The sequence below is a fragment of the Corticium candelabrum genome, chromosome 14 (assembly GCF_963422355.1).
Source record: "Corticium candelabrum chromosome 14, ooCorCand1.1, whole genome shotgun sequence".
NCBI lineage: Eukaryota > Metazoa > Porifera > Homoscleromorpha > Homosclerophorida > Plakinidae > Corticium > Corticium candelabrum.
The window spans coordinates 5,668,797-5,692,336 of NC_085098.1; the positions used below are offsets into that span (position 1 = coordinate 5,668,797).

The 23,540-nt window shown below is 43.0% G+C and overlaps 3 protein-coding genes across 3 annotated transcripts; 2 read left to right on the forward strand and 1 right to left on the reverse strand.

Moving 5' to 3' along the window:
• Positions 1 to 1,997: 1,997 nt before the first annotated feature.
• LOC134189831 (putative helicase MOV-10) lies at positions 1,998 to 7,118 on the reverse strand. Its single transcript, XM_062658227.1, has 14 exons — positions 7,071 to 7,118; positions 6,868 to 6,921; positions 5,629 to 6,093; positions 5,043 to 5,564; positions 4,638 to 4,878; positions 4,439 to 4,578; positions 4,182 to 4,376; positions 3,971 to 4,118; positions 3,730 to 3,894; positions 3,556 to 3,659; positions 2,881 to 3,490; positions 2,647 to 2,823; positions 2,493 to 2,581; positions 1,998 to 2,440 (listed from the first exon to the last, which is right to left on the reverse strand). The coding sequence occupies exons 3-14, from the start codon at positions 6,081 to 6,083 to the stop codon at positions 2,248 to 2,250; spliced, it is 3,039 nt and encodes a 1,012-aa protein (XP_062514211.1). The 5' UTR covers positions 6,084 to 6,093; positions 6,868 to 6,921; positions 7,071 to 7,118; the 3' UTR covers positions 1,998 to 2,247.
• Positions 7,119 to 11,771: 4,653 nt separating this feature from the next.
• LOC134190362 (uncharacterized) lies at positions 11,772 to 22,749 on the forward strand. Its single transcript, XM_062658814.1, has 9 exons — positions 11,772 to 11,910; positions 13,380 to 13,442; positions 13,523 to 13,571; positions 13,631 to 13,784; positions 13,851 to 13,968; positions 14,033 to 14,542; positions 14,620 to 15,792; positions 15,853 to 16,596; positions 16,657 to 22,749. The coding sequence occupies exons 1-9, from the start codon at positions 11,829 to 11,831 to the stop codon at positions 21,240 to 21,242; spliced, it is 7,479 nt and encodes a 2,492-aa protein (XP_062514798.1). The 5' UTR covers positions 11,772 to 11,828; the 3' UTR covers positions 21,243 to 22,749.
• On the forward strand, positions 21,614 to 22,246 carry LOC134190363 (uncharacterized). The gene has a single exon (XM_062658815.1). It carries the CDS (start codon positions 21,614 to 21,616, stop codon positions 22,244 to 22,246), a length of 633 nt encoding a protein of 210 aa, XP_062514799.1.
• Positions 22,750 to 23,540: the final 791 nt, after the last annotated feature.

The following is a 23,540-nucleotide window of genomic DNA, read 5'->3' on the forward strand; positions in this document are numbered from 1 at the left end:
GTAGTTTTTTGCTTACTCCTGACGACATCCACGGTACAGCCCCCCCCCCGCCCGTTTTTAGTAGGCCACTGCATATACAAATGCATAGAAAAGAAGCGTCTTTCACAATGATATCTGCATCCATGCATCTCGTTGCGGGAGTCCATTTGGGGGGTTAGAATTAGTTATTATGGAGAACTTGTGGCACGATTTCGGTGAAAGCGAAATATGATACTTCTTTGTTTAACCAAAATAGGCTCGACTAAACAAAGTGGTCGTCACTCGGATAGCGCGCCACACAGACTCGAACGATTGCGAAACCAAATGTGGGTAATACACTGGTTGTTTTACCCTAGAGTACCTTGAATCACGTGACTAAAAACGAAGGTCGTAACTAGCTAGAGAAAGCCTAGATTTCACAAAATCTGAATGATGGCTATAGTCTTACTTGGTTTGGTCCTGTAACAGGAAAAAGGCAATAACGCAATACTTTCGCTTTCTACAAGGTAAAGACGGGACTTCCTTTGACAAAACAATATGGCGGGTACGCAACAGTCTATCAACACTACCTGTTGACAAGCATCTCTAGAACACTGCTTTCTCACAACGCAACAATTCTAGGCTAAAAATCCTAGTTAACTAACGTAAGAGCTGCCCTAACTAGCTGTAAGTAAGTATCTACCGTTCCCATCCCCACTCTACTTCTAGAAAGTCTGGTTAATTAACTTAAAATGAGTTAGTTTGTAACTGTGTATACTCACTCAGTTTTTGCCAACACGTGCAGTGAGCAGAGTCCCATTCCCAACGTTGCGACGACATCGACTCCGGATGAGAAAGCATTGTAGCGCGCGAGTTTGAAATCACAAACGTCGTCGGGCTACCTAGACTGTACTCTAGTACAACAGTTCAATCAACGCGCATGCTCTCATTTGCAAGGCGTGTCTTACAGTCAACTCCTACTAGTGCAAAATGAAAACATTTGAAATTGTGTCAAATACGAAACAGAACATTACAAACTCGGAGCTAATTTGGCCGAAATTGCGAAGAAGCTGGTGTGCCCGTTGAGCAACACGTTTGCTCTGCGCGTAAAGGGTCTGCCGGGTGCTCTGAAAATTGTGTTGCCAAACCAGAAGGGACGGGTATTCCGACTGTCTGTATTGCGTTGCTTTGACCAGCAACGGTCTCGGTCCGGCTGTGTCCGGTAACACCAACAGTTCTGTGATCAACCGCTCTTCGCCGTCATCTCACGATATCTGGTCATCTTTGCGCTTGCCGTCTGGATTGGGCTGCACTACAGTGCTGTCTGCGGACATGGCGGCCATCAGTGCTGCACAGATCTTGGCCATTCATAACCCGGTGTTGTGGGGCAAACTTCGAGCTCGTCAAGCTAATACAAGCATCGTTCGCTCTGGTGAAGGAGGATGCCCGTGTGCAGCCACTGAAGGCTTGACAGGACAGAACAGTTTTAATAGTTGAGGTAGTTGTTGGTAGAAGGTAGATAGATATATTGCCAGATGGTGTACTTGCCTGATAGAGTATGATGGATGGTTTAGTGGGTGATATAGAGAGCAATTTGATTGTGTGGCCAAATAGTTGCCGGCTGGGCGAGGGGCGCTGTATGTAATTACATGCCTGTAGCATGTTCACATTCAGTGAAGCTTCATTAGCTTCATTACCGCACATTCAACCAAGGTTGGCAGACATGCACAGTTTCCTGTAGTTGCTAGGTGACTAACAGAGACCGAAACGCTACTAGAGTGTCAATGAAGATGTGATTGTGTGCTGTGTTAGTCCTAGCACATTGAGGAGGAGGAGGAGGAACGTGTTTGCTTTGATTGCATAATTGAGTTTAACTGCTAGAGTGGCTTTTTTGTTGATTTATTCAAACGCATTCTATGACTGAAACACAAACTTTAATGTTGAGGCTGGGAAGCTTTTGTTCTCTAGAGGGCAGTTTCTGCAAAGAGGGAGAGTTAGGCATGCACTAGACCACAGGAGAATATATGCATGATCACAAATTTAATACATGAGGATATATTTCATATGGGTGATAGTTATCGTATTTCATTAGATTGAGCAAACCACTTCATACATTCAAATGCATTTTAGTGCCTGCGTCATACTTGTGCTGTCGTCTACAACAGAGTGCACATGCAGTGTGCCTATGTGCAATAATTGTTACTCCTACATGCAAACCCACTTTTATACGAACGTACACACACATACACACGATCTGCAGGTATCCATAGTACATGTGTGCCCTTTGCATCATTCTTCTTTTCTCCATTCTGTTTCTGATGAGGTCGGTTCGTTGTCCTGCTCACCTGCAGATGCAGTATACGTATCCTCTCTGTGTAATTCCAGCTCTTGAATTCTGTCTAACAAGGCCTGATCTGCAACCGAAACATCCTTGAACTCAATACCCACGTAACCTCCTTTACGACAAACAAACTGAAGGAACCTACAAACGACAATCACTCTATATATGGAAAAGCATGTAGATACGGAATTACGTGTTCCAGTTTTTGTCTCTGCTGAGAAGTTTTGGATTCCCCACAACAACTAGTAGAGCTTTTGCTCGTGTTATTGCCACGTTGAAACGCTATACATAATATGGAAACAAAATTTGTTAATTTTTTCAATTGTATACAATGCATGGATTTGAACCTTGGGATTGTCAAGGAATCCCAACTTGTAGTCACGGTCCATGGCTAAGAAAGTCGGATTGCTTCTCACTGTTGAAATGATTATAATTCTTCTCTCCTGGCCTTGAAATTCTTCTACTGATCCCACCTTTACACTTTCAAACCCTTTTGCTCTAAGCACAGTTCTAATTTTCTCAACCTACCAAAGGAATTTGCAGCTTTCAAAGGTTATTTGAGTCTAGACTTGTGATTGTACTTGTTTTCTGTATGGTGAGATGACTCCTATTTCTCTGGCATTCACTCTGATTTCTCGAGATTCAATGAGCTGTGCGATGTAGCTATGGACGACGATGGCTTCTTGAGGATTGAAGAATGATGGACTGTTTTCTTCTCTCTGGTCTTCGCCTTCGATACCATGAAAGATGATGGGAAAGTCTTGCTTTGGCAGATGCTCCCACTTGCATAGAGAGGTTCTCACCAATGGATCGGCTTTAACTTTCAGCTCATTGTTATAAAACGTCTCGTTTGGGATGCAAAGTATGTCAGGATGCGATCGATAGTTTTGTAGTAATTTTGTCAAAACATGAGGGTTATAGTGTGAGGACGACTTGCGCTGATACACATCACATTGTGTCATTAGACGTTCCAGAAGCGATGTCTGTAATCCATGCTTAATGGCTATGTGGGACCTCAGAACTGGACCAAGTTGCTTTGGGTCACCAGCGAGGACGAGCTGACCACCTTTAGGGTTGTCGGTGTTAAGAAGACCGGCAACTGGAACCAGACATTCTGGCTCCACAGCATGACCAGATTCATCAATGAAAATGTGAGAAAAGTGATTCGATGGCAAGGAAATAGATACCAATCTGTATAAGAAAGCAATCACTAGACTCACTTACATTATTAATTTTGATGCTCACAATGCACATACCTGCCAGCAGTGATAAGTGTGGAAAGTATTACTCGATATTGTTTGAGCTTAGCCAGCTGAGGCATTTCAAATGATCCTGTGTCATCGTCATAGCACGATACCTCCTACATACGAAATAGGCATTTTAATAATATAGAAAGATTGTTTGCTGTTTGTAAAGAAGTGCTGATCTACCATCACGGTGCCTGGTATATCTGTACTCCGAGGACGGCTGAATGCATTGAGACGCAACACTTGATCTTTTGGCACGTGCGTCAATAGGCGCTCGCACAGTAAGTCTGTAGCACTATTGGATGGGGCACAGGCCAGAATTCGGCTTTCAGGAATGCATTTGAGAACCTAACAGTGGAAAGTAACGTCATGATTGCATACATGAAAGGAATGGTGGTATGTGCATGATTTGAGATGACTTTACTTGCTTCATTGCCTCTACTGTTGTCTTTGTCTTTCCTGTTCCTGGAGGTCCAAATATGAGATAAGGAGCTGGTCGTGAATGTCCGGATACAATCATCTCCACAGCTTGACCTTGTTCCCTGTTTGATTCAACGTCTCGGTCATAGAAACTAAACAGGATTGAACTTATCTGAAATGTAATTTTGTGTATAATCGTGTACTGTATTGCTCACGTTAATGGTTTCGTCTTTGGATTCCATAGAACTGGTATAGAGGAGGTGGTAATTGCATTGATTGTTGGAAATAGAAGCTCTCGAGGTAATGTCTTGTCGGAGAGGTCTAGGGCTCGATGTTGCAAACGTAGTGGAAGGCGATTGAAGGTAAAGCGAATATCATATTTTTGTCCACGGATAAATTGTTTGTGAAAGCTATGCGGAATGAAATACGTAAATAGTCTTAAACTTCAGCATTTTAGTTTATTGGTGAATACCTTGGATGAAACTTCAACCAAACTTCTTCTTGGTAGACTCGGTGGACATAACCTTTGTACTCGTAGTGATGAGATTCCCAGGTTGCAAGTATGTGATCTCCTTTTAGAAGCGACGGTCTACTTTCTGCTAGACCTTCCACCTGTTATAGGTTGCAATGATGATAAGAGAACAATATGGGATTTGTTAGTAGCTACAGACCTTTAGTGTGAGATAACCTCCAGGAGTTTGTGATAATTCTTTCTTTCTATCGTACCGTCTAATGTCACGGTACATTTGCTTTTCTTCAATGTGTAACAACGTATGGAAACGTTTGCTGTGGGAGTTTTGAAGATCTGCAGTCAGCTCTTCTAACACTTTTTCGTTGATCTTGTGTTCATTGATCTCTGGGGGTATTCTGTATTCAGCCAGCTCTCTTACCATTGGAATTTTATGATGGGGCCTAAATGAAAGAAGAGTCAGAATTCTTTCTGTTACAGTACAAGTTTGATGGAAAGCATTGAAGAACAAATGACTGAATGGTGCATGAATGCATAGAGAGAATGTATGCATTTGAAAGAGTTTGCTGATTAATTTTACTTAGAAGAGTGCAGAAACATTCCTTACCCAGGAGGTCTTTCACCATCGATAATCGTAAGTCCTTTTCGCCTTGGCTTTGGATTGAAAGGTACATATTGTGATTTGGGTTGTACCAACCGCATGTCTCTCTCACTTGCCTGTGCTGATCCAGACACAAATCGGATGATGTGAAATTTGTTTCCACTTTCTCCATCTTGCAACTCGAACGCTAGTGTGCCTTTGTACACACCGATATGCTTTGGAGCAAACGTGCAAGTGACAACATAGCTGGTTCCTGGTAGTAATTTAGCAGATGAAGTAAACCCACTGGAGATATGCATACTGTCTTCGAGTACAAAACATGAAGATGGGTCAATGAAGCCACATCGCAACAGTTTCTTGGAATGAAGTTTAGACTTGTTCAGAATTTCAATGTCAATACTTTCTGGTTTGGCAGCAGTTGCAATCACACGTCCAACTGTAGCTCGAATGACAACCGGTGGAAATCTGATTTTTGCATCCTGTGAGCTTGTTACTTGAACTTCACACTTGTCACTCATAAGTGCTTCTCTACCCAACCACACAAATATATGTAAGACAGTGTTAAATTCAAATAACTGTAGTGTATTACAACCTGTGATGGTTAATAAGGCTCACAATCGTTTGAGCAAGACTGGGTGATTTGTTGAGTGATTGTGTACCAGTAGACATGTTTGTTGTCTGGAACTGATGTGCTGACATGTACCTCATGAGCTGTTCCCTAGCTGATAATTCTTTTGGCCACGATAGTATGGTATATCTTCTTTCTTCTAGAAATGTTGTTTCTTCTTCAAGTGCACTTAGCTTTTTTAGCAGAAACAGGTAGCTTCTAAATCTCATACACGTTGGTCCAGGGCGATCATCGAGGAAGACGTTGCAGAATTCATTAAATATCTCGAGAAGTTGTGAATGAGACATCTTTTTATTGCAGTGCTTGGTTAGGACAAAACTGTGAAACCGTTTTGCTTTTGCTTTTCTGTCTCTCTCACTTAAGCTAGCAAAATATTCATTAGCCTCCCGTTGTCTTTGGGTTGGATAAAACCTGCTCATTGTGATTCCCCTAACAAGAAACTGAAGTGAGGATGAATATCATCAATTGTGTGACAATGATAGTACACGAAAATCAAAGAGATTGTATGAACATTCATAGACATTGATGACTGCTGAAGTATACCTGTCTTATCTGATTGGTTTGAGTGAAGTTGTAGAATTTTCTAGGTTGCTACTGGGAAATTAGTTGCCTAGAATGATCCAGATTCTGAATCTGTGTTGTCGATGCTTACTAATTCAAGCTGTAAGGTATTAGCTGAGTCAAATTAATTAATTAAGTCATATTTGTACTATTAATTAATAGGCAAGCTACTGAAGTGCAACAAATGACATCATTGCATTGTGTGATGTGGAAGAAATATGGGCCGTTGCTGATTAAAATCAAATAATTGTGTGCTTGTGCTTTATAGCCTACACTCTGTTTGCCACTCGTTGTTTGGACACTTTGTTGCTCTACCAGCTTTCTAGATAGTCACCATTGGCGACCAAGACGGTTGCCGCCTAGAGGGATGATACTCCAGTCTCACCATGATTACTACTTGTGTCAAAGACGTTGCCATGCATTTATTGTATGGTAGAGTAAGAGTCATCTCCAAATTGGAGGAGGAATTTATCTATCACTTGGGGAGATCCCGATTTGCACGCTTTCTATATTTAGAAAATTGCGTCACCACTTCCTGAAAAGTAAGGGAAAAGGACTCCTCAAGCCAGAGTCGTCAAAGTACGCGTTTTTCTGTTGACTATTTGAAAGGTAATTTTGAGGACTTCTTACAATAGACTATACCTTTTCAGTTCAAGCTCAATTGATGGCTATCTTCTGCTTTTTTACATAGCAGACCTAGCGTGCACAGAAATTGTCATTTGGTGCAGTGAGATTGCGAGTCTAGGAAAGAACTCGAAGTAGCTAGAGAAGGCAAGCACGGCTATAGTCGGGCGTGCGTAGATCTACACTAGAGAATTATCTAAAGACACGCGCAAATGTCTCACCTGCAGGTGATTGCAGATACAGTAGGACGTGAACGGCCGGCGTTTGTTGACTGAGATCACTTCGCCGAACTCGGACAAATAACTGAAGTGGCACCGCCTTGAAGGGGACTTGTATACTAAATGAGGGAATTTTTGTTTCATCATTAGGTTCATGATATTTTGCCTCATCATCAGGTTCATGATATCAACTAGCGTCATTCTTTGTGAACACCAAATTGAAGGCACAATGCCAAATTTGGCAGTTTTTCTACTATAGCTGTAGAGTAGTAACAGGCTTCCTAATCATGCATATTATGGTCTACTCTACATCCGGCCGGTGCACATGGGAAGACTTTTCTGCATGTCTACTAAAGTGACGCGTGCAAGACCTTGTATCCTAGTAGGTGTGTTTTGGACATAAGTTTGACTACTGCTTTGAGATTTACTGCATGGCTAGTCTAGGGCAAAAGAATATGATAGTAGATTTTGTGCTTTGTCCTATACTAGGGTAGGACATAGTGTGCAGTTCCGAGTTACAAAAGTAGATCCCATGCACGCTACTATACGTGACAAAGAACGGACTATTTGAAACAGTCCAAGACCAGTCGATTTAATCTCTGTAGAGTCCCGGATCTAATCTCGGTCATTTCCTAATCTCGGTCACTCATTCTCTACAAAATAGCCGTGGCGTAACTCAGCTGCTATGCCAGCGTCATAGTCCTACTGGATAGCAGCTAGGTAGAGCAGGTTACATCAGCAATCGACGTAACGTCGCTGCTTTAGAACTCGAAAACCAATAGAACCTATTCTTGGTCACAGAGTATCATATCTCGGTCAGTGCCTGCCATCTCGTTTCTACAACTCCGTTTGAGACGTAAGTCATCTCTATCGATAGGCTCATCCTAGGGCTTTCTTTTGTCAAATTGTTGGTTTTGTCTTGTCAACGTCTACTCTTGCAGACAACGAGGAAGACGGATGACTCATGGGACATAATCTCGGTCACCTGATTTCGAGTGATTTCTCCCTTTCAGACGAAGATTTGAGGCGTTCTTCTTTGCTGACGTAATAGTCCTCGCCTCTAGCTATTATATCTACCGGGTGAAGTCAACGTTCATCGTGATGTAGCTACGGCAGAACGTGAATTCTGAGGGACAAATACTCGGACATCCGGGATCATATCTCGGTTAGTCGCTCTCATCGCTTTTCTACAATACGGATTGAGACAATAGTTATGTTTATTGAAATGGTTATCTTATGGCTTGCTTTCGCTCAGTTGCTTGGCTTTGTCGTGCGAATGGTTGTTGTCACTGAGCTGTGAGAAATCCAAGTGGTGTGCGGACATTTTCTCGGTCACACGCTATTGCACTTTCGTTGGGTTCGAAAGCTTTCATCTAAGTCGTCTTACTTATATCGGGCATTTCACTTCCGTTTACACTGGACTGAGGCTGATTAGGAAAGGTTTTGTATTGAATTATATTTCTAACAGATTCTATATCTCTAGCTAGCAATGATGACTAGATGATGCAAACCTTAATTAATTAGTTGTTCTATCTAAAATAAGTCTGTTGGTAAGAATTGAGATAACGTTTTTATCAGTACATTTGGTGCACGTAATTCTTGGGTGTCATTGTTTGTAGCCTTTCCATCATTATTCCTTTTTGCTCTAGCATGGCCTGAGCATGAGCCAGTATCTAAGCATTCGATGAAACAGGATGTAAGGTTTCAAACAATTTGGTGACTTCTGAGTAGTAATAGTCTGAATACCTGTGTAACAGTTTGTGGATATCTCACATCTGCACATCCAAGCACAGACTGCTCTAGAGCTTGCTCTTCCTTATCAGTAAGGTACTTGGCTGGTCCTTGAGAAGAGCCGATTAGTATCTTCCTACTTGCGGACGCTTGAAGTGTAGAATTTGGAATTCCGTATTCCATGGCTACTTTCCTGACACTTTTTCCAGTTCGTTTTATTTCAAATACAGCTCGCCGTATATTAGGGTCATCTTTCCAGTTTTTCTGTGACCGCTCGACTGAAGCTGGTTGCTGTAGTTTGTCATTTTTCTTGGACTGGATGGTCCTGTCCTTGAGTGGCATCTGGTTCTTCACAGACCAAGCCTGTGCCATTGTTGATCGTTGTAGGTATGAAGCAGATCTTCTCACTGGACAACAAACTGGAGAACTGGTAGCGCGTGATCTGAGGAATTCTTTTATATACTGCATTAGCTCTTTTCTATGTATTAGGAGTGTATGAGAGATCTAACCTTTTACAGGTGAGGTGTATATGTCTGGTGTTTACTCACTTAGTTGTTTAACACTTGACAATATTTAGTTAACACAAGTTGTAGCCCTGATTGTCTAATTCAAGGCAGTGTGTGACCTGGGGATTATTTTGTACTGTATTAGCTGTTTGCCAGGTATTGCAGGTGTATGAGAAACTTTACAAATGTATGCCAGGTGACAACATTTCTCTTGCTTGACAACACCTGACAGTAGTTTAGTGAACACATGTAGCTCAGCTTGTCTACTCTTACTGGTAGTGTGTGATCTGGGGACTATTTTGTACTGCACTGTACATTAGCCTTTTGTCAAGGATTGCAGGTGTATGAGAGACTTTTACAGATGTATGCCAGTTGACAACACCTGACAGTAGTTTTTGAACACACGTAACTCAGCTTGTCTACCCTTACTGGTAGTGTGTGATCTGGAGACTCTTTGTACAGCATTAGTCTTTTGCCAGGTATTTGCAGGTGTATCTGATGTATGCCAGTTGCAACACCTGACAGTAGTTTTGTGAGCACAAGTTTAGTTAATGTAGCTCAGCTTGTCTAATTACTGGCAGTATGTGATGTGGGAGCTCTTTAGCACTGTATTATTACCTTCTGTTTGCCAGGTACTGCAAGTGTACAGGTGTATGCCAGGTGACCAGATGTTTCCAGCATTTTCAATTCTTAGTAGTCACAAAATAGACTGATGTAATGACATATGTTGTTATACATATACATTGATTTCCTTTTGGTACTGCGCATACAGAATATCACAAGATGCACTTTCAGCTTGCCAGATCTCTGCATTAAACTACAATCTTGTTTAAAATGTAAAATTTGTCTACATTATGTTACTGCTGCTTGGTCTAGATAGAACAGCATATCAGATACTTTCACCAGACTGCAGCTGATTATGATTGTCTCACAACCTCATAACTGTAATATGAGAAGCCTTGCTCTCTTTGGTCACAACTGTCAACTTCTCTTAGAGCTCTAACTTAATTAATTAAAATTACCTAGATCTGGTGAGGAGAAATTAATTCTCCTAAATAAAATCAGCATCCCATCTAGGTTAAAGAATCATTATATCAGCCAAGGAAAATAAAAACAGGTAGGAAAACTGTCGTAATTGCCACGAAATGTGGAAATTCAGAGTCATCTACTGCATTTGTAACATTGACACGTACAGTTGCAGCATAGATGTGCAACGCTTTCCAAAGTGTAGTTTGACAAACACATTCTACACAATAAAGCTCTACAAGAACAGTACGCTACAAATTGCACCACACATGCTACTCAGATTCTTATTCACGCGTCTGTTCTCAAAATAAAGTGTCCGAGATTATGTCCCGTACGACGACACCTTTCTCACTGACCTGAGACAGTAAACATAGAAGAGACAAAACTGGTTATTCAATGGCAGAAATCCGAAATGCTAACCTTTCAATAAACATAACTATCGTCTCAATCCGTATTGTAGAAAAGCGATGAGAGCGACTAACCGAGATATGATCCCGGATGTCCGAGTATTTGTCCCTCAGAATTCACGTTCTGCCGTAGCTACATCACGATGAACGTTGACGTCACCCGGTAGGTGTAGTAGCTAGAGGCGAGGACTATTACGTTAGCCAAGAAGAACGCCTCAAATCTTCGTCTGAAAGGGAGAAATCACTCGAGATCAGGTGACCGAGATTATGTCCCATGGGTCATCCGTCTTCCTCGTTGTCTGCAAGAGTAGACGTTGACAAGACAAAACCAACAATTTGATAAAAGAAAGCCCTAGGATGAGCCTGTCGATAGAGATAACTTACGTCTCAAACGGAGTTGTAGAAACGAGATGGCAGGCACTGACCGAGATATGATACTCTGTGACCGAGAATAGGTGCCATTGGTTTTCGAGTTCTAGAGCAGCGACGTTACGTCGATTGCTGATGTAACCTGCTCTACATAGTTGCTATCCAGTAGGACTATGACGCTGGCATAGCAGCTGAGGTACGCCACGGCTATTTTGTAGAGAACGAGTGACCGAGATTAGGAAATGACCGAGATTAGATCCGGGATTCTACTACAATGGTCCGGAAATGTTGTAGTCAAACCTTACGTAGCCAATGTCGCGGCTGTGCTAGTGCAGCTGCTGTTCTTTACGTTGTGGACGTGTTTAGAGGGTAGGGAAAATTAAATTAATTATTATAAGCCACACCTTCATGGCTAGATTTCAAATTCAAGCAACAAGTATTAAGTTAGAGATAACTAGTTAACTGCATGGATAGGTACGGCATTATTACTTTAATATAAATTTTTGTCAAACTATTTCATATGTTTCATACTATTTACTTCTTTTGCAAACTGCAAGTGCATGAACTGATTACTTATCCGGGATTTACGGGTTTCGCCCACAAGCTTCAGAAGCTCTACACCCCCGTATAATTTTGATTGCGGTAACCATACACATCCTGTATTTGAGCTGTGTGTTTTGGTGCTCCTGGTTACACCAGCCGCGGTGTCTTTTTATCCAGAGATGGCTTGGACGTCGTCTCGACGCTGCATCAACCGAAGACGCGTCTGTACTTGCAGTCTCTGCATGTGTGAGCAAGAACTGAGTGAGTGCAATCTAAAATCTTTAGCGATGCAGCTGCAACGCTGTGGTAGATCCGCCCAAGTTGTATACGCTCTACAACGTTTAGAAATTAAGTGTAGCATAGTGTATCCATGGGCGTAGCTAGCTAGATAGCACATCCTGTCAAGTTTCTGAAGCCTGATTACTCTAGTTAACTTTTTAGGCCTGGAGCCTGAGCATCTCCACATTTTACCTGTCTACGTTTCTAACAGCAGGACGTGATGATAGCTAGGGGAGATGTATATATGTTGGGTGTTGCCCGTGGAAATTTCAGCCAAAGTCGCAGTCTTTTCTGGTTTGTAGAGTGCACCATATCCACCCAGTCTGATGTACGAATCGGATGGTTTGTTGTGAAGCCGTGTTACCTTTCTAATTTTTAGGTGAAGCCTGATTTCCTGTCTAGAGTTTTTGTCACACGATCTCAGTCTGTCTTATGTTTGCTGCTATAAAATGCCTAAACGTTTGTCTGATTGCCGTACTAGAAGATTAGAAGCAAGAGCTAGCAATCGACTATTTTGTAATCGGGAGCTCACAAGCTTTTCCTCAACGTTATAGCCGTCCGTCTGCAAAAAGTGTGGCTGCCCAAGGTTGAGGTCTGTGGCGACTTAATTGAAACGCTTGATCCATGTGGGGAATTTTGGGGACTGGGAATATTGGGGTTTGAGGGACTAAGGGAACTTTTGAGGACTCCGGGAACTTTTGGGACTACGGGAACTTTTGGGGACTCTGGGAACTTTTGCGGACTTAATTGGACTATTATTTTTAATAACTGGAGAGCTTGTGATGCTGGAATCAGTAGTTTTGATGTAATAGACTTACTACTTGGTTTTTGTTAACAAAAGAATGTATCGTATGTATACATGGTTTAGTTTTGGCTGCTTTATTACTTACCTTATTCTATGGTCACAACCATCATGGTCATGGGCTAATGAAGAGTTCTCATCGAGTTCCTAAAGTACACAAGCAACTGTTTTTTTATTTAGTTTATGTATTCCGGTCATGGGTTTAGTGGAGCAGTCACGCAGCCACCAGTCAGAGAATATTTATATCTTCTGATCACATGCATATTTTTCATTGTCGTTTTTTCTTCTTATGGAGGTCGGTTAAGCTTACCTTGCTTACCTTGCCAGAATGTTAGAGCTAGAACCCTTGTTTTGGGGTGCACGTGGACGTACAATGTACAACAATATTCAAAGTCATTAATTTTTTCGTTGTTTGGCTGCTTGCAGTCGTATTTGAGATTAGATGGTTACCTTGCACTGATGATTACAGTATATATACAGAGGTGGACAGGAGATTTGGATTATTTTCTGTTTTCTCAAACTGTTGACACTGTAAACTGTGGAAAAGTTTGTAGTTGTGAGGTATTTTGGTTTGGCCATGTGTGTTTCTCTGTGCATTTGTACACGTGCGTTGTCGTTGTTGTATAGTTAGTTGTACATTTTGTACTAGCTGACACAATTTGTCAACAACGGTCTGCTCCTGCGTCTCGTGCCTGTTGTTCCAAGTCAGCAGGTAACAATTAGATTTTATTTGTCAAAATTTACGTGCAAGTTATGTCAACAATCGCTTGTATGATCTCGTTTTTATGACAGAGAGTACACTTAGACTCTACACAAGAAAGGAAATGGACAAGCGTACACGGTACGGTTTTATAATGAGCGTATGGATCCAGTAGGTATAATTGCTTACTTACATTTTAGTTTTTGTGTTTTTGTGCGTTGTGGAACGGAGCATTTGTGTGTACCAGTTTCTCCGTGTACTACTGGATTCCACATAAAATGCAGCGTGGAAATGAGGACAGGAATAGGTGCAAATGTGTTGATGCTACATTCTCGAACCGCACGACATCGAATGGTAACGATGATTACCTCGTTTTCGTATACATTGTCTTGTAGTGTTTTGTCGCTGCTGTGCATGTAGCTCGATGACTTCCAAACTCTAGAAGAGCAAGGTATTACGACTGGGTCCAGTCTTGACGTTTGCCTGACTCTTTGTGGTGGAGGGGACAACGAAAGGCGGACGCGATCACCAGAACATAGTAAATACTACAGACACACATGGTTCTGCATGACAATATTCATCAAGGTCATTGGTTTTTTCAGATTCTTTGCGTCATGTCTCTACAAGGTATTCTCCAATATCCCGTAATGCTGGTGAAAGTGAAGACGATGCCTTGGACGACAACACGGCAGAGCTGAAAAAAATGATTGGTTCTCTTGGCATCGGGCGCAAGTCAGTGAAAAATTGTGTGGATACCCTCGTTGATGAGGGTTTTGAGAGCATCCAAAGTCTAGAAAAGGTTAAGGTCGAATTTCTTGTGCAGACGATTGGCCTGAAGCTAGGTCATGCGCACAGTATTGTTCAGGAACTGCCAAAATGGTTGCCACAGATTGTACGGTTACGTTTTGAGAACGGCCCTACCAAAGTGCTAAAAGAAAAGCCGAACTGTTCTCTTCAACTGTTTCGGAATAGTATTAGCAGCAAATATCCCGGACATTCATTCGTTTTTGTCAGCAGAACGGCAGAAATTGACGAAGAGCAGGAATCTGATTTATCTATTCTTGATATCCGTGACAGTGAAACATCTACAATCGATATTAGGTTTCTAAACGGTAAGTTTACGGGAAAGGGGACTCTCTATAGTAAGCTGCATGCAGTCACTACTATGTACTTAGTGTGTTTTTTGTAGGCTTTGTTCCACTCTCGTACGGACGGGAAAATCGTACTAGTTTTTCAGACCAACGGTCACGAGACCAGAGTCCACTTGTTCACCGAACAGAGCCCGCGTTACTTGACGGTGACAGTCGAAATGAAAGTTTACATTCTATTAATAACGACGAAAATTATTTAGCAGGGAGACAACCTTCTCCGACCGAGTCTAGAATGACCCAAGAAGGCGAGGTCGAATCTAGTAATGACTGTGAAATTTCTCACGTTGTTGACGAGGCTGCGAAAGCAACATCACCAGTGCAAACGGGATTTCTCGACGCTGTTTGCGCTACCGGAACCGGAACAGTAAGCGCATTGCCGGGAAACTCCAGCGGGGTGAACGAAAATGGTGCTGTTTTGGTGTCTGCGCATGCCCATCGTGAAGAACACGAGGAAGAGTTGCTAGAGAGTTCTCCACACGTGGCTACAGAGACTGCTGTCGGCAACGTTGCAAATTTGGGTGCTTTCACTGGCTTCAGCATCGTCAGCGAACCGATGAAAATCGTGACACAAACGCAGACTGACGTACTGCCTCGTGCAGGTGAAGATCACATTACCGAGAACCACCGCCAATCGGAGTCTTCCAGTGCCGACGAGGATAGAAGAACGGTAGAAGCTTTGGGCGTCGTTAACAGAGAATCTGCTGCAGGAAGGGATTACTCGACGGTCGGCAGAGATACGAATGACCATTCGGTGGACGTCAAGAGGGATGCTGCTTCTTCAAGAAGAAAAAGACTCAAACAGAGACGAAAGGACCAGTCTTCACTAAAACCCGCTGTAACAGATCAGGCAATGAAATTTTACGACAATGAACGAGCGACGGCATCATCTGACTTTTCTGATTTGTCTAGTCATCGTTCGATGCTCGATTCGACGTCGACTTCTACTCTACCGGTTGTCTCGTCTTGTCACAGTGAATCAGATGTCGAGAGCTTACATTCAGACAGCACAGACGTTAGGCATGCGTACAACGACAGCGGTTTGCAACAGCGCGAAGCTTGCTGTGAAACTGTAGTCTACAACACGACAGAACTCTCGGACCAGTCCAGCGACATTCCTGTGTTGCCTGACGCTACCGCGTCTTCTGATTCCGAAAGTAGTTCGGTTTCTCATTTTCCTTGTGCAAGCAATTTTTCAGTCAATCAACAATTTTGTGAGTACAGCATACTTGTATTTTGACTTGTAGTGTTTCACACGAATGGTTATATTGTAGGTGTTAGGCGGGCTTTCCGTAAGTATCCGTTGCAGTTGACGTACCCGATGGGAAGTGTACTTCGTAAAGGCGCAGAAGAAGCAGATGAAGTGGAATTGGAATACTGGTCTCTGATTGACGTGCCTCTACATGTACTTCCCTTGCGCATGATGAAGTGCGCTGTTCCGTTTATTACCGCTTGCTTAAATTCGCGACTCAAGGGCACTATTGGGTTTGGGGTTGTCGGAAGAGAAAATAGAGAAAATACAACGTTCTCACAGGTGGTTGGAATTCCGGTCAAGAAGAACATGATTGGACTTATTGAATCCTTGTTTACCGACTTGCTGAACCATCACATCGCAACTAAGAGTTTTTCAAAGCTAGACAGACTGCAGAGGGACTTCATAAAAGTATATCCCATTAAAGTAACATACACTTCTTCAAGAGATGACCGCACTGTGCGACTTGATCGATACGTATTTGAAATTGATGTTTGTCCTCTGTGGGATGCTCTTAGTACTCACCTTTTCTATTGTTGGTGGTTCAGTGAAGACCATGACGATTTACTTGGGCGTAAGGCATATCGTGTTTACCAAAATGAGTCTCTTATTGATAAAGAACGAAAGAACAGAATGTTAGTGGAACGACGAAATGGTCAGACATGTAAGCGATATGCTAGCCAGGAAACCGTTCTTGCTGATGAGGTGAAGCAGAAATGCCAGCAGTTTAAGCAAAATGCTGAAAAGAAGAGTTCAGCGTCATCAGGTTTAGTCTGTGCAAGTTTCTTGTTACGCTACATTACGTAATGTGGCTTGTTTATTGTAGATTCTTCTTGTAATCAGGAAGAATTGGTTCGGCTGTTGAAGGAAAGACTGAAATCTCTTGCGACATCGATATTCGACTATGTGGTCATTGCTAACGACATTCCTTCCGATCAGCGTACCTCACGAGCACCGTTTCTATTTGATTTTGTGAAGTTGATACCTTTAGTCGGTGTGATCGATTTTGACCCGAGCTCGGAAAGGGATGGGCTTTACAAGTGCGTAACGGCTCGTCTTGATGACAACAATCCTCATCCTCCTCTTCAGCCTTTAATATTGCACCACGATGATTGTGAGAGACACTTTACACGATCGTTCAACAAGATGTTTCGCAAAACGCAGGTGCTACATGCAGCACATCAGTTGCCGTGGATTTTCGCTAACGAAAGGGAAGGAGAGTTGGAGAGATTGGACGAGTCTATGTGGTTTTGTCAATGCAAAGGCAACGTAGACATTGCACTAAGGATGATGAAAGAACAATTTCCACATGTTGTAGCCATGTTTCTTGTATTTGGCGAAAGTGCAATCAAGGAAATGGCATGGCTTGTAGACAGCGTTTTCAGTCTGTTCAAGCTGCTTCAAAGTTCCAAATCAGAGAAGAGACTTTTGATCCTGTGCGACGAGCAAAGTACTGTGGACAGTCTAGTGATGTCGTGCAGTATGCGACATGAAGTCGTCCGTAGCCATTGTGTAGCCGGACTACCCTGGAAGATTGTGGGTGAGGTTATTACAGAGTTGACGGGAACTATTCCAGAAGCGGACGGTGCAAAGTTTCTCCTTACAAGTTCTGATGTTATAACGCCAGTCTCACGCCAAAAGTTGAGCGAGTGGAGGAGCATAGAAGTGTTAGACTATTATGAGAGTAAGAAGCCTGTACCAAAATATCGTATAACTGAGATCAGAGATAACTTCTACAAAGGTGAACGAGTTTCTTGGGATAATTTAAAGCTAAATCATGATGTTAAGCGAGTTCTGGCCTTCAAAGTGAAGCAATGCGTACAGGATCGTTTGAACGCTAGATCTGGTCAACTGTCGGCTGGAAGGTTAATTAAAGTGCCGATTTCTATTACTATAGTTACTATCTTGCATCGGCCAGGTACTGGAGGATCCACCTTGGCAAAACGAATTATGTGGGATTTACATCAAGAAACAAAGTGTCGCTGTGCAGTCATTAGCGGTATTACTGAGAAAACTTTGCAACATTTGGAGGAACTTCAAAGGTTTGGTGAGAAAAATTCTCATGGCGGGGAATGCTTGCCTTTGTTGTTGTACTGGGATGGCGATGATGCTGACCAGTTTTCTAATTTAGTTCTTCAGCTTTCTAAACGCCTCGTTCGTGGTGTCGTTCTTGAGGTTAAGGCCTTGTCATATGACATGGATGAAGACGAGATCGAAGGTGATGCCACGTTTATAGTTCCGACCGAGCTTAAACAAGCTGAAGTAACCGGTCTCAAGGCTATCATTTGGAAGCTAGAGCAAAGCCAAGACAAGAGGAACAAATTGCTGCAAGATGTTGATCGTGATCGACGGCTGTTCTACTTTGGCTTGCGCCTGTTTGGCAAACATTACAATCAGGAGCGCTTGATGCTCTACGTTAATCGGAGACTCAATGAGATGAGCTACATTGAACAGCAGTTACTCCAATTTTGCAGCTTCGTTTATATCTACGGTCACATGTCTATACCCAGATCTTGTTTCAAGGACACTTACCTGTCTAAGTCAGCAGAAGATGTCGAACACTTTAGTATGAGAAGCATCAGTCCGTCGTGCAGCGACTTACTACTCGAAATTCAGGAAACTACAGATAAATATGTATACTACGGATGGAGACCAGCTCATCGGCTGGTTGCAGAAATCATACTCAATGAGAAAGATCTGGTTCAAACGGCAATTGATTTCATGTCTACAACGCTTCAAGGGCAATCGTACGGGACGAAGTACCTTGCTGAAGTGGCTTGTGAACTGTTTTCCAAACGAACATATTTTCATAAAGGCGATGAATGGTACGACGAGTACGATGAGATTGCAACCGATTTCTACCGTCACAAGCCGCAACAGACCAAGAGCAGCCGCTATTCTCTTTTTATAACAGAAGTGTTAGATTCCAACAAATACGATGTAGACACAGCCGTAGCGTTGTGGTTTACGCTGTGCACGTTTGTCAGAGAAAATCCGTATGCTTGGCAGCACTTCGCCAGATTCTTGGCTCTGCAAATACGGGATGGGGACGTGAAGCCGTTCTTGCGTGATTACATATGCGAGCTACTCTCCAGAAAGATCACAGCTAATGAATACTATAGCTTACAATTGATTCCGACTGATGACATCCGTCTAGGGTACCTGCAAGGCAGTGAATCCGCGAAAAGTGATGACTCCGCGGAAGGTGATCTGTCGGCTAAATCTGGGGAAGGTGATGTTTCAGATAGGGATGGGTTTGCGGTCGCCTTAGAATGCATACGCGAAGCTCACACACTTCAGCCGAATGTCAGTGCTATTCACTGTACAGAAGGTTTAATTTATAAAACAAAACTGGATTGTTATGCTGGCGATGTAAATGTCTCTACTACTGACGTAGAACAAGCTCTAACCATTACCAACTCGGCATTTGAGGCATTTAAGAAGGCTCAGTCGTGTCTTCAAAAGTACCGTAATTGGTATCCTCTGGTGGGAGAAATTCAAGTTGGCATTAAAATGCTCCAGATTCTAAAGGGTTGGTCAGCGTTTGAGAAAAGGTATTACACACGTGATGGGTTGTCATTCGAAGCGTACGTCAGTGGTGAGTTTACCGAATTCCCTGAATCTTTGTCTCCACAACACGAGAAGCTTTTAAAGTCTTTAGTCCAGCGCATCCTTCACCTTTTGCACTCTGTGTTTCAGCACGAGAGCGCAGTGCACGCCGATCGTTCCACAGAAGAGCCAATTCAACGACGCTGGAGAAGTGCTGTTCTCGCTGCTTCAGAGTTACAGATACAGTTTTACAAAACGTTGTCGTTCAAGAGAGAAGAAATATATGCCGATAAGTCACGTTGGGAACATAACCCCAAGATGAGGGAGATGCTTTCCGACGCGATTCTAAAAGATAGTCAAGAGAATCCATTTAGTTCTTGGAACAGTCTACCTTCTCGAATTATGAAGAAACTGATCGACCTTCTCATGCCCGTTGTGAAACAGAAAGGGCACAAAGTAGGAAGTTCTACTGTTGTTATGCTTGTACGGGCATGCTTGGAATCAGATCTAGACAAGCCACCGCCGTGGAGCGATATCGTGGAATTGATTCACAATTGCTGCATTGACTTTCCTAAGTCAGAATGGGCTTTTATGTTTCGAGGAATGATCCATTTTCCTTTTCCAAATGATCAACACCTGTTTGTGGCTAATCCAAAGCTCGCCATTGAGTCTTTTCGCGATTGTGAATTGCTGATGCAGAAGAAACCATTTCAGTTCAAGAGAGCGAGGCCACGGTACTTCGTTGGCAGAAACAGAGGCGAATATGTCTTTGTACCGTATAGTAGGGTGTCGCATTGGGGAGGTTCGTTGGAGCGTCACAAGACCGAAGGCCTCTATCTTAACTCGCCCGAATGGTGGAGAAGTCATCCTGCGTGGACACGACTGGCTAGACTTCAAGGCATTCGACAGGACGCACGGATGATTAACTACAAGGGAATACGAATACGTATGGACAGAGATCCCAATCCTAATTCGGAAGGGCGGGAAAAATTGTGGTTTTGCGTTGGCTTTACTGTGCAAGGACCGGTTGCTTTTGACGCACTCGACGAAGAGACATACGCTAATCTGTGTGATGCAGAAGCTAATGGGGAGATTCCTGACTTTGAGCATATTATAAAGGAAAAAATGGCCGAGCGTTCTGCGGCAACAGATTCTAACAGAACTGCGGACAATACCGGCCGACAATCCAGTCAAAACCGCGAAGTGACAGCGGCTGTTACGTCACGTCGAGATGTAGCTCGTGCTACGGATAGTTCTGTTTCACCAACGTTTCAGAACAAGAAAACAATTGTCAAACAGAAGCCCAACACATCTGACGATACACCAAAAGTACGGTCTCGGACGAGACAAAGTGCAACCGGTAGAGACACGACTACTCCCGACTTACCGCCGACAACTCGAGACTCGGAAACTGCACATCACGATGATGAATGTGAACCTTCACTAGAAACTGCCATTGCATCCGTGTCCGCTTCTGCTCGAAAAATGACTGGTAATGTTAGTCCAACGTCCGCGGCTTCAGTTGTCACACTTTCACCAAAACCTAAGGGTGATGCCGCCGCATTCAGCCAAGAAGTCGATCAGCATGCGCCACCATCGGGTCGAAAGAAACTTGATAACCCCGAGCAAGAGCAGTCTTCTCACAAGTTACAGCGTGCTTTCAGCATCGCGGGTATTTCAGGCCTTTCTGACGAGAGTGTTCGCAAAGTAGCCGCAAAGTTTGGTGCATTCAAATTGCGCCGACACAAGAAAGAGAGTGCCGTACTTGTTTTCGAGTCGCCTAAAGATGCCGAGTCTGCATATAGCGGCCTCTCTACTGCATTCAAGGGTCGATACGTTGAGGTAAAATGGGAGAGAAGTTAACTTTAGCGAGTCTAGAAAGCTAGAAAGACAAGTGGGTGAAACTGTGTAGAAAAGTTAAACATTTATTTATCGCAGTATTGGTCATATAGATTTGCGACTGATGAGTTGCGCTCTATGAATAATGCTATACAATGTATGAAAACCCAGAAACTACAACTTTGTTAGACGTGACTTGTATTGGTAGTGGGTCTATTGAGATGGGGCTCACGGGCGCATGCGCTGTGTCTGTCTGTCTGTCTGTCTGTCTGTCTGTGCACGTGTGTGTGTGTGTGTGTGTGTGTGTGTGTGTGTGTGTGTGTGTGTGTGTGTGTGTGTGTGTGTGTGTTGCTGCAAGCTATGAGTTGACGGTGAGTTATGAAAAGACAAAGTTGATGACTTATGGTCCCAAACTGTGTGTTGAAGATGCTGGGGATATTGATATAGGGATTCCCGGTCGCAGTGTGCAACACATAAAACAGTCCAAATATCTCGGTTCTATCGTATCTGATGATTTGAGCTTAGACCTGGACATAACAGAAAGAATTGCACAAGCAGGAAAGTGCTTTGGAGCACTAAAAGAAGCTGTCTTTCAGTCTCCCCATGTAACATCTGAAACAAAGAATATGCTGTTCCAGTCAACTGTCTTATCAGTTCTACTGTATGGGTCATCTTCTTGGGCCGTGACTAGAAGAGATATCACAAGGCTTGTGACATTTACAAATCAATGTCAACGTTTCATGCTGGGTATACACAAGTTCAAACAACAATCGGAACGAATCACATCAAACGACATCAGGCATAAGCTTGGCAATCTTGAAACTGCAGAAGACTCTTTGATGGCTCAACGGCTTAGATGGCTTGGTCATCTAGAACGTATGGAAGATCATCGTCTGCCCAGGCAGCTGCTTCATGCGTGGCTACCATCAACCCGTCCAGCGCATGTGGTCAGACTACGGTGGAAAGACAGGATTGTAAAAGACCTTAAAATGGTTGGCCTAACAAGCACCTGGTCCCAGCGTACGTAGGACAGGCAGAAGTGGAAGAACGTCTGTGCTAGCAAAATTAACTCAATCGTCACTTCAAGAGTAAAATTAGAAAATGCCGAAAGTAGTCAGAAGGCTCGTGATAGAGCCGATCCCAGGAGATGTCGTGACCAACAGCCTCTGCTGTCCACTACCTGCAAGCGACTGTCTAAGTCACAAACAGGGGAAAAAGACACAAATTGCAACAGAGGACAAAATCGCCTAAATCCCCGGGAACGAGCAAAGGCCGGAATCAAGTGCGACAGATGCGGTCGTTTATTCACACGACAGAGTGACAAGAAAAGACACAAATGTTATCAATGTATTGTAGATTTGTGACGTATTTACCAGATAGTGACTACCTTTTTCTTACGCTTTTTATGTCAGCAAAGTACGCGTTTTTCTGTTGACTATTTGAAATTGATTTTGCGCAAATTGGTTATTTTGAGGACTTCTTACACTAGTCTGTACCTTTTCATTTCAAGCTCAATTGCATGATAGCTACTTTCTGCTTTTTCCACATAGCAAACCTATTGCGTGCACAGAAATTGTCATTTGGTGCAGTGAGATTGCGAGCTTTAGAAAGAACTCGAAGTAGATAAAGCACACGGCTATAGCCGGGCGTCTCCGCGTATAGGGGTTTTAGTCCTACCGTAACTAGATATCTCCAACATAGAATTACAAAAGCGCGCAAAATGTCTCACCTGGAGATTGCAGTCGGTCAATTGTAGGACGGACGGGGTTTGTTGACTGAGATCACTTCGCCGACAAGTAACTAAAGTGGCACCGCCTTGAAGCGGACTTGTATACTGAGATAACTCATGAGGGAATTTTGTTTCATCATCAGGTCGTGTTCATGATGGTCGTATACATGATATCAACGTCATTCTTTGTCTAGTACCTGTTGAAGGCACAATGCCAAAATTTAGCAGTTTTTTACTAGCTGTAGAGTAGTGACAGCTAGGCTTTATGTCTATAAGGTCTAGACTATACATGCAGTCTACCTGTAGGTCTATTGCTTTACATTCGGCCGGTGGGAAGACTTTCCTTCTGGAGGCTGCATGTCAATCTAGCTACTAGTGACGGGCAAGACCTTGTATCTGTGTTTGGACATAAATCTGGCTGCGTTTTCGGAGTTTTACTGCATGGCTAGTCTACTATTAGAGCAAAGAAGTTTTGGATGCAAAGGGCGTGACTTCACTCAACTCTTGACGACTACCGCGGCTACGCACGAAACACGATGACGCTGCCCATACAATTATTTGGAAGATGATATGTTAGATTACTGCAACAAATA

Coding starts and splice junctions, on each gene's coding strand:
- LOC134190362 (XM_062658814.1), top strand. CDS start 11,829: ATGGCTTGGACGTCGTCTCGACGCTGCATCAACCGAAGACGCGTCTGT. Junction 11,911..13,379: donor CATGTGTGAGCAAGAACTGA/GTGAGTGCAATC, acceptor ATTTTGTACTAG/CTGACACAATTTGTCAACAA. Junction 13,785..13,850: donor GAACCGCACGACATCGAATG/GTAACGATGATT, acceptor CTGTGCATGTAG/CTCGATGACTTCCAAACTCT.
- LOC134190363 (XM_062658815.1), top strand. CDS start 21,614: ATGACTTATGGTCCCAAACTGTGTGTTGAAGATGCTGGGGATATTGAT.
- LOC134189831 (XM_062658227.1), bottom strand. CDS start 6,083: ATGAGCAGGTTTTATCCAACCCAAAGACAACGGGAGGCTAATGAATAT. Junction 4,879..5,042: donor GATGGTGAAAGACCTCCTGG/GTAAGGAATGTT, acceptor TCTTTCATTTAG/GCCCCATCATAAAATTCCAA. Junction 2,441..2,492: donor AGAGACAAAAACTGGAACAC/GTAATTCCGTAT, acceptor TGTCGTTTGTAG/GTTCCTTCAGTTTGTTTGTC.